A 10,261-nucleotide genomic window follows, 5' to 3' on the forward strand; every position below is an offset into this window, starting at 1 on the left:
CATGCTCCAACAAATCTATGTCTATGTGGAGTCAACCATGTGTCTTTCACATAATTAATAAATCCACTATAATCAACACATGCCTGCTCAAGTTGATGCAACCGTTGACCATACTCAACCTCATTACTAGCCCAAACAACTTCCATCCATAATGTGTCTATCGTCTTTTGCAGGTCATTCACCACATGTTGTTTGCATTTTGCACCAACGTTTTTGTTAATGTGAAATCTACATAGCAAATTAATCGACCAGGGAAACACAATTTCAATTGTTTTCATCAAAGCAAGATCTCTATCTGTCAAAATCACTTGTGGACACAAATCTTTCTTCACAAACAATTCTTTAAGTTTCTCAAATACCCAGCAAAAATTCTTTGTCTTCTCAGACTCCATATACGCAAATGCAGCAGCAAAAGTCAACTCGGTTAATGTCATGCCAATAATTTCAAACAAAGGTTTTCTATATTTGTTTGTCTTGTAGGTGTTATCCATAACTAACACAATAGGAAAACTATTCAATAACTTAACTAAATCAGGATGGGCCCAAAATATCTCTCTCACAACTTCTAAGTTATCATTTTTTCTACTCCAATACACATAGCTTGCATCCTCAATAAGCTTAAACAAATGTTGTATCTAAATTCTAGGACCTCTTATCTCTTTTTGTATCACACTCTTATGCTTGTATATTTGCGTAATCTGAGTGACATTCTCTGGATCTCGGTCTTGCAAGGAAAGCAATATGTGTCTAGGTGGTACATGTCTCTTTGTCAAATCAGCGATATGTTGCTTCTTATTTGTGGTCAACCTACCAACAAAGGAATGACCTTCTAATCTATCAGGTAAACCATGATTATGAAATCCACATTTTACATCAATCTTCCAACCAGACCCATCTTTCGCCGGAGTCGACCTGATTTTAAATGGGCATCCACATTTCTTTGACGCACTTTGGGTTCCACTATCAGTATCCTTGTGTTTCCCACCTTTATCACAACCAAATATTAGTTTGTTACTTCTCCCTCTCTTGCCTGTTTCAGTATCTGAACGAGTGATAATAACAGTTACTTTATTGTCGATTCCAACCTCTTTAATCCATTTGATCACCTCTTCTCGTGTACCAAATCTTTTAGTCGTTAAAAATGCATCAGAAGTATCTACACATATTTGGGTAAGATTTTCCATTCCTGAACAATTAAAAAAGTAAAAAAAAATGCAAATCGAAAGTCTTCAAAGAAGAGTTCCGGAATACACAAATATAATACCGGAAGAGTTCCGGTATGTGTCACTTTGTTAACCGGAACTCTTTCAATGAGTCTTCTGGTTTACTGTTTGCAGTGTTCCGGATGTCTTTTTCAAAGTCTTCCGATTTGAAAAAAATACATATCGAAAGTCTTTTTCCAGGAGTTCCGGTACGAGGGTGGAATGTGTAATTTTCGGAAGTATCAACTGAATGGTAAAAATGAAATGATAAATTGATTAAAAACAATTAAGGGTAAAATTGATATTTTTAAAAAATTATTGTGGCATGAGTCTAAGTGTAGAGGTATGAAATAAAATTCCCTCTTATGCTTGGCATTTTAGTGCAAAAATGGGAGTCGAGACCTTTTTGCATGTTAAACTGTTGGAAGAACATTGAGGACTATCACAACTTTGTAAAGAGCAATGGCTTAATTTAAAAGTGGATGTGTGTGGAATGTTTATATCGAAGGAAGAGTTAAAGATGATCAAGATCAAATTAAAATAGTGGCACAAAACACATACTTAAAACATGGAGGGAAAAATTAAAATAGCCAAAAAAGAGCTTAATAATTTTGTTATTAAAGGCGAATCGATGAGGCTCACATCAATGGAGATTAATTGTAAAAGAGATGTATCTGCAGTTTTATACAAGCACGTGAACCTTAATTGTATCATTTAATGTCAAAGATCTCGAAACAAGTGGTTGAGAGAAGGATATGCAAATTCTAAATACTTTTATAGTTTGTATTAATAAGAGAAGGAAAGACAACAAAGTTCTTTTACTAGAAGTGAATGGAAAAATAACGAAGGAAACATATCAGATGATAAAAACAAATTGGTGAACAGTTTTAGAGTCTTTTAGAAGGCAGGGTGTGAGACATATTCCAATCAACATTGAGTTTTAAAAAGTGGACATTTTGGATAAAAACTTATTGATTCGTGAGTTTTCAAAAGACGAAGTTCGTAGAGTAATTTGGGATTGTGATAGTTTAAAAATTTCAGGCTTAGATGGAGTCAATTTTGGATTTATAAAATTATTCTAGGAGATCATTAAAGGAGATTTGATGAGGGTCGTATCAGAATTCCACACTTATGGACGAATGATTAAAGGGGATGTATTTAGAAAGTAATATCAAAGGTGTTGGTCAATATATTAAAAAAAGTTATTGAGATCTTCATTTCGAAGACTGTGATATGCATTCATTTCAGACGGGCAAATTTTAGATGGGGTTTTGGTGGCTAATGAAATTGTTGAGGAGGTTATAATAAAGAAGAAATAAGTGTTCCTCTTTAAAGTGGATTTCGAGAAATCATGTGATTTAGTTGGCTGCAATTTTCTAGTACATGTGATAGAGAAAACAGACTCACAAGAAATGGAGGAATTGGATTATAGAATGCTTAAGATCTTCTTCAGTTTCGGTGTTAGTTAATGGAAGGTCTACTAAAGAACTTTAGATGCACTGAAAATTAAGACAAGAAGACCCTCTTTCTCACTTCCTTTTCTTAATCATGTCTAAAGGATTTAACGTTCTAATGAAGAAAGTTGTAGACATGGGGAAATTTGTGGGATACAGTGGGGTTGGTATTGGAGTTTTTGAACTAATATGCTGTATTTGATTTTGGGGCATTTCTTATGCCCTTTTTTAATGCATATTCTTTTTGCATGTTTCAAAAAAAAAAGATAGCTAGAGTTCTTTATTGATAATACAGAATACTTTCATATCATTTAATAGAAGATTGCTCGAGTTCTCTAATTGGTAATTAGTAATTAGTTAGAACTCTAAACATGTATCTCAAATTTCTTCAGATGTACCAACTCAAGTGGTTGAGTTAAGGTATTTGATAATTGTACAATATTCAGCAAATTTATTGATGCTACAGATAAATTTAAGGAACCTAACTAAAATAAAGGTAAACAGGACTCAACTATTTATCAATAAGCTCTTTTCAGCCTCTTTAAAATCTTGTTTTTTAATTGTCAAACATACAAGTTTTTTCACTATACTACATCAAGATCCATCCATCACAAGCAGAACAAAAACGGCTTAGTTTACTCATTTCCAAATATCTCCTCTGTCTCAATATTTACAGCTCAGTCAAGCCCACCATCCATGTTCTTCTCAGCCAGAAAACCTTGCTCTTGCTCATGACGATAATCTGCCATTAATAAATAGCAAATATCCCATGACATTAGCACATATCTTCAGGAAAGGAAACACTCGTAGTCACACCAATATGGATCCCTTGAAGCCCAACAGCTCGGTCTAGCTAGTCAGCTGTTGGGTTAATCCAACAGCAACCATGAGATTGGACCGAGCTGCAAGGACGCATCCACAATACAATACCAATAAAATGCTCACGAGTAGTAGTATTGATTTCAGTTTATTTTTGCAGAATCATCAGCACTAAGATTACGCGCAAATATGCAATCCAAAATAAAATTCTAGATGACGTAATTCATCTTTCAAATTAAAAACTGAGGTCTGCAGTGCAATTTGATAACGGATGGAAGAAAGCAAAACAAAAGACAAAATGATATATTTGATTATAACCCTAGCCCAATTATCATCATGACATGTATATCCAATCCCAATTGAAAAGGTAGTGGATATAGAGCCATGTGCATACCATTGTTGGTTTTTCCTGAACTCAGTAAGCACTGGATATATGTTCTCGAAGGCTGTATAAGTCTCATCTCTCACCTAAACAAACGCAAAATAAAACATTAGTTCAATGAGGCAGAAAATGGTAAACATATAAAAGGTTAAATGGGAATATCTCAAGACCGACGATACCTTGGCTCCTGTCAGAACAATTTTTCCAGAAACAAATATAAGCAAGACTATCTTGGGCTGCTTCATTCGATAGATTAGTCCTGGAAACAACTCCGGTTCATACTATCACCAGGAACAAGCGAGTTTAACATATGTTTCTCATTCACTAAACTTCTAGTATTAGTATAGAAAGAATCTAGGAAAGCAAATACACATGCACAGACACAATAGAAAATAGCCCTTTCCATACATCTACACTTGTAGATCACGGAAGCATCGTGACAGAAAATATTCCCCACTAAGTATCTACATACAATCTTTACAGTGGATATTTTAAGGTCAAAGCAACTTCTGCTTGATAAAATATAAAATCAAATGGGATTTGTGATTGTTTGGCCATCACGGAAATCAGGATTGGTTTGCATATGTAGTATTCAAAAATTTGCTTTTCATTGCTCACAGTCACACTTGTGATACTGGTGTCTCTAATAAGGATTTCAGGCTTCTGTAGAATGGAATTCAGAGGAAACAGAGAATAATAGCTTTGTGTCATACTTACACTTGAGAAAGCACCGTGGGAATATGCAAGACCCTCAAGCCGTATGGGGAACTTGACATCACAAGAGCCAACAATGTTCTGAATCTTAAAATCCTAAAGCACAATACAAAAAAAAAAATCAATTATCTAGCACCACTCATGTAGTGTTGGTGGAAAAATGTTTCGAATCTTAAAATTCTAATAAAGCACAATACAAAATAAATAGATCAATTACCAATCACCACTCATGTAGTGTTGGGTGCAAAATGACGAACAATTTTGGAAGAAACAACTTCAGTAGAGATAATGAGAAAAAGAAGAAATAGTACCTTAAATTTAGCTGGGAAGCCTAGCTTCTGGATGATTCTAGCATACTGAAGGAGATAAAAGATTAGAAAATATATATTTTCAAGAATGTGTGCATCATGTTTAGTTACGAGTTATGAGAAAAATAAAACAATTCATCCTCCTCCATTGATTTAAGGAACTATTTTGAAAAAACTAAAATAAGAATATGCTAAAAAACAAGCCATGATTAATGGCAAGGTTCTCCACAGTCTTACGAACCTCGACTAGAGAAGCATCAATAATACAAAGGATGAGAGAGCTAGAGAAGAAAAGAACACCAGTATACCTTCCTTGCTGCCAATTTCGATTGTACCTCACTCTTAGCTCCAGTACAGACCTAACCATAGCAATTAAACTTTAAAAAGTAATAAAAATATAAACCCATAAAAAGAAACATGCTAAAATTATGTTATTTCGTAAATAGAGATAGAGACTGGTGGGGCCCAAATGGGAAATTAGCACATGAACCCAAGAACACAACTTGGCAAATTCAGTTATATTGGGACTGAGTAGAGAGCTAACGGGTATCTTGGAATCATTTGGGTAAGTTAGGAACAGAGATTCTTCTCTGAAGGAAATCATTTGGAATGAGTTGGGAATAGAGATTCCTGTATGTAGGAGGATAGCTGTCGGCAGTGAATGTCATTCCACTGATAGTATTTTCCATTCCCAGAAATAACATTGATACATTCCTCACTATTTCCATTTATTCATTGTTCTATCCATTAATTACTTTAATTTTCCGTTCTATTTCCTATCAATTGGTCCGACCCGATCTCTCAGAACTGATTCGTAGTCGAAGGGCTGCCAGAATTTGTAGGGGAAGGCCCCATTAAGCGGATCACTAAGGAATAATGCTTTCTTGAGGAGTAGAAAAGGCAGTAAAGAATGTGATCCTAATATAAATAGAATAGCTTCCTCGTTTTCTTTCTTATGCATAATCAAAATTGGGGTTTTTCCATTATCCCCTCTTAACATGGCATATATGCTTAGCAAGAGAAACCCTTTTTCATATGTCCATTATGTTTCTCCTCTGCAGCTGTTCATCACATATCTACAGATCTGGAGTGCATTTCACCTTCTACCAATCGTTTGACCCTCATTGCCAGTCATTATGAGGCTCGACTCACTAAAGCAATAGTTGCAAGTGCCCAATCACAGGTCTACTAATTCTCTCCATTTGGGCAGCATGAAAGATCATCTAAACCCATCTCTGGCGACATAGTAGTCAAAATCGCATTTTTTATCGTAAAATCGACAGAGTTTACAATTTTACTGCCCTAGTCAATTTCGAGTTCACGCAAAACCGGATTATGATTGAAATATACACCAGTCACCAATTTGTTTGCCCCTTCAACACGTTTGTTCACAAATCTCTTAAATTCTCTCCTGCAACCTTGTTCTCTCTCACGGGCACAATTTTTTTCTTAGGTCTCACCGTGGTGCGAATAAAAGTGTATCTTGCGGCCCTTGGGCATTATCGTGTGCACAAGTTCTTCTTTGTTTCCATTTTGTGTTGCTGACCAAAGGATTTGTTCTATGTCGCAAGGATATTCTTTGTTCACGCAATCAGTGTCAGTTTTGTTATGTCTTTATTGCCGACCAAATGACTTCAAATTAAAATGTTGCTATTGGTAAGGATCCTCTGTTGAGTAGATTATGGAAATCAAGATTGAGTGATTTATGATTTTCAATTTTAAGACCGAAGTGCCATTTTTTGGTGTTTTTATAAGTTTTAGTTGTGACTTATGAAGTTGTGTTTCATGAAGTTTGTATAATCTTACGATTTCACGCTTTTCAGTTTTACTTCCCTTTTCCGATTATGTGTATAATCTTGATTTTAACTACCTATCATTATAGTACTCCTCTCAACAAAATAAAGTTCCAACTTAACCATCCATCACATCATCGCCTAAGATCTGTATGGAAAAGAAAAGTAGGGCTAGACAAAAACAGTTGCAGGGGACAAAGAAGGTCTGGAATCTGTTTTTTAACGAAATTAATTAATAATTAAAGGTCAACCAGTTTTTAAACTAATTAATTAATATTCATTAATAGGCACATTTTTTTAACCAAATAATCTTATTCCCTAAACGGGTTTTCTTATGACCCACGCGCATAAACATGACTTCTTCTAACCCGCAAGCAGAAAACAGGTCTTCTGACCCGCATGCAGAAAACGAGGCTTTTCCCTAACCCTAGCATGTGTGTCACATGGCCACCACCCTTGCACGACCTGGACTCACAATCACAAAAGCTCAATAGAGATCACAAATCATACGATTCAATGATTAACAACGGCGATTTCCATGCAATTTCACCAAAATCCGATTCTGTGTATACTCTTAAATGCTGAGCAGAAGCACAAGCTAAAATGGTGCGGGTGTATGATTCGAATCGCGATTTTGACTACCATGTTGGTGATACGGGCATTTACTCGAGCAGGTTCAATAAAAAACATCAACCTAGTACTAGTTGGTTGAGAAATTGTATCAAGCTATTGCAACTAAGGTAGAAAAAAGTACCACAAGCAACAAAAGGAACATACCATTTTGCCAGATGCAAAAATAAGTGCAGTTGTTTTTGGTTCCCGGATCCTCATAATCACAGCAGCAAAACGCTGCACAGGTTCAAATCAAAGACATCAGCACTGCAGAAAAATGACCAACTAGCATGACAATATATCAAGCATGTACGTTATTACTAAACAGTTGATCATTCATCATTGATTTCAGATAACAACAGTGTAGTGCAACACAAACTCTGATACACACATATATCTAGATGGAAGTCACAATCATAAAACAAAACTTGCCTTGGGATTATACTCCGCATTACGAGCTTGAAGCGCAATAGATTTTAGCTCCAACTTACAGTCCAAATTGACAGTGGACACAATATTTCTTGCAATACAAATATATAAACAATTTTAGATATTATAATATACATATACGCAACAATCACTTTACTATCTAAATATTTCCACATCAAGCATACATTTAGATTTCATCTTAAAAGAAACAAAGACACACAAGGGCACAACGACAACACATGTCATTCCAATTGGAATTTAATTACCCTCCATCAAGAACATTCAAGTCTAACCAAATCTTATCAACTAAGCTTCAATGGCATAACTTTTATCGGGATAAGCCCGCACGGCTCGAAAAAAGAGCAGTATTAATAAAACTCTACATGAGTCCACTTCTTTATCACAAATCCGCATACGCACATTCCACACCACATCTCAAACTCTCCTATAATCCATTTGAATCAAATCAACCAAAACACAGAGTCACTCATCATCCTCTCATGCTTGCAATCACAATCCAAAAGTGAGAAAACATTGAATTCAAAGAAACTCACTGAAGAGTAGGTACAATCCCTGAAGGATGCTTTGATAGATCAACAGGTTGACTCCCTTCCAATCCTTGATCAGCCATGAATCCTATTCAAGTCTTAAATTCGTATGCTATCCTTTCAAAACCAGCCACAACCCACTAACACAAAATCAAAATAACCACAATATTCCACATTAATCACCACCAAAAAAACCTTCACTCAATTAAAAAAAATCAAATAACCCATTTCTCTAATCGTTTAAAAACATGAAGGAAAAAAAACAATTAGGTTATAAAAACATGATATGGAATTAGATCTATTGGTTTAAGAAAACAATTACGCAAATCAGACCTTATTGAGAAAAGGTAAGAATTAGGGTTTGTTAATCAGATTTTTTGAGAGATGAAAGATAATTTGAAGAAGAGAGTGATAAAGCGGGAAGAGATTGATGTTAGAAAATTGTAAAAGAGGGTTTAAAAAGGGAGAGAGTTTATATATGTAAGAGAGATTGTGAATGCGATTGGGAACAAATGATGGATCTGATAGCTTATGAAGACAGAGAGAGAGAAGAAAAAAAGAGGTTGGGATCGATTTGTGCCAGCTACTTTTGGTTTATTATATGTATGTGACAGTATTGTCCTTCAACTTGAAAATATTTTGTCTATCTCATAGGGGTATAATGGGAATGGTCGGAAATTATTATATATTGGATGTCAAACGGTAATACTGTCTTCTTTCAGTTTCATAAATATCACACACAAAATTGTCCTAACTTAAAAGATAAACAAAGATAATACTATTAATAATTATATTTAATGAACCAAATATATTTAAAATTTTCACTCTTGTTCCTATTTTAGATATATTTAATAAATTAAATATACATAGAATCTTACCAAAAAAAATTTGAATCAAGAGAAACTTTGATTAGTTCAAAAAAACTTAATCATACAACATGATCGCAAGGATCTAACCCAAAACACATCAAAACAGACAAAAAAAATACAAAAATCAATAAGTTAGTTAAGCATTAACTTAGCCAAGTAAAATATAATTTTCTATTGTTCCACCTTTTATATACAGACATGTATATAATTATACCATTTATGTTCTTGCTTTGTAAATCGCTTTAAAAAGCTTATCGTTTCTATATCGCCATATCTCATAAATGCGCTCCGTAGCTGTCAATTTTAAGATAGTAGCTCGATTACCTTTATCTCTACTATTTTGAACAATCCACTTAATTTCCTACTTCCATCCTTCCGATTTATGTTGAAATTGGATCAAATCCAACACTCTTTCCCAAATAACTTTCAACTCATTGCATTCAAACATGATATGTTGTTGGTTCTTCACTGCATCACAGAAACAATATTTCATGTTATCCATAAGACCTCACTTATGCAACCTAGCCTCAGTTGGTAACCTCTCATGGCAAGCTATCTACAAAGTAATAATGGCTCTAGGTCGCATCAGATTTCTGTAGAACATTATCCTCCAATCCACCTTTTTAGTACTCTTATGCATCGCCTGGTACATCATCCTAATGTTGAATTTGTTCCTTTGTCCCATGTCATTCCAAACTTGGAGTTACTGAGTGTATCTCTTTGTTTCATTATGCCTTTCATAATCCAAGAAAAAATTATCGTGCACTCTAGCATCCATCAACTGATGATTTTTCAGGTAATAGGCGTGAACCCATTTCACCCAAAGGTTGTCAGAATTTCCACTGAGATTCCATAGAAGTCTAGTTAATTTAGTCATATTCCATACATTCATGTTTATCATGTTCAAGCCACCATGGCTCTTCGGGATGCATATAGTTTTCCAAACTATGGGGGCTTTCCTGCTCTTCTCAGTGTCGCCCGTCCACATGAAGGTACGATAGAATGTTTCAATTTTTTGAATCAATGCTTTTGGAAAAAGCAAGGCTTGTATCCAGTAGTTCATGACAGCAGAGTGATGCTCTTTGGGAGCCGAATTCACCCAACATAGTTGAGCAATCTAGAGCTCCAATG

The 10,261-nt window shown here is 35.0% G+C and overlaps 1 protein-coding gene across 2 annotated transcripts; it reads right to left on the bottom strand.

The window, feature by feature from the left end:
* Nucleotides 1–3,028: 3,028 nt before the first annotated feature.
* On the bottom strand, nucleotides 3,029–8,865 carry LOC127127336 (TATA-box-binding protein). 2 transcript variants are annotated; one of them, XM_051056494.1, is made up of 10 exons: nucleotides 8,595–8,865; nucleotides 8,268–8,401; nucleotides 7,717–7,804; nucleotides 7,450–7,521; nucleotides 5,188–5,238; nucleotides 4,883–4,927; nucleotides 4,575–4,667; nucleotides 4,037–4,138; nucleotides 3,870–3,943; nucleotides 3,029–3,398 (listed from the first exon to the last, which is right to left on the bottom strand). In XM_051056494.1, coding segments are annotated over exons 2-10 (603 nt in total). In that variant the 5' UTR covers nucleotides 8,345–8,401; nucleotides 8,595–8,865; the 3' UTR covers nucleotides 3,029–3,397. The 2 variants fall into 2 exon arrangements, with proteins under 2 accessions (XP_050912451.1, XP_050912452.1); XM_051056495.1 differs by lacking the exon at nucleotides 3,029–3,398 and adding an exon at nucleotides 3,419–3,767.
* Nucleotides 8,866–10,261: the final 1,396 nt, after the last annotated feature.

The sequence above is a fragment of the Lathyrus oleraceus genome, chromosome 3 (assembly GCF_024323335.1).
Source record: "Lathyrus oleraceus cultivar Zhongwan6 chromosome 3, CAAS_Psat_ZW6_1.0, whole genome shotgun sequence".
Lineage (NCBI taxonomy): Eukaryota > Viridiplantae > Streptophyta > Magnoliopsida > Fabales > Fabaceae > Lathyrus > Lathyrus oleraceus.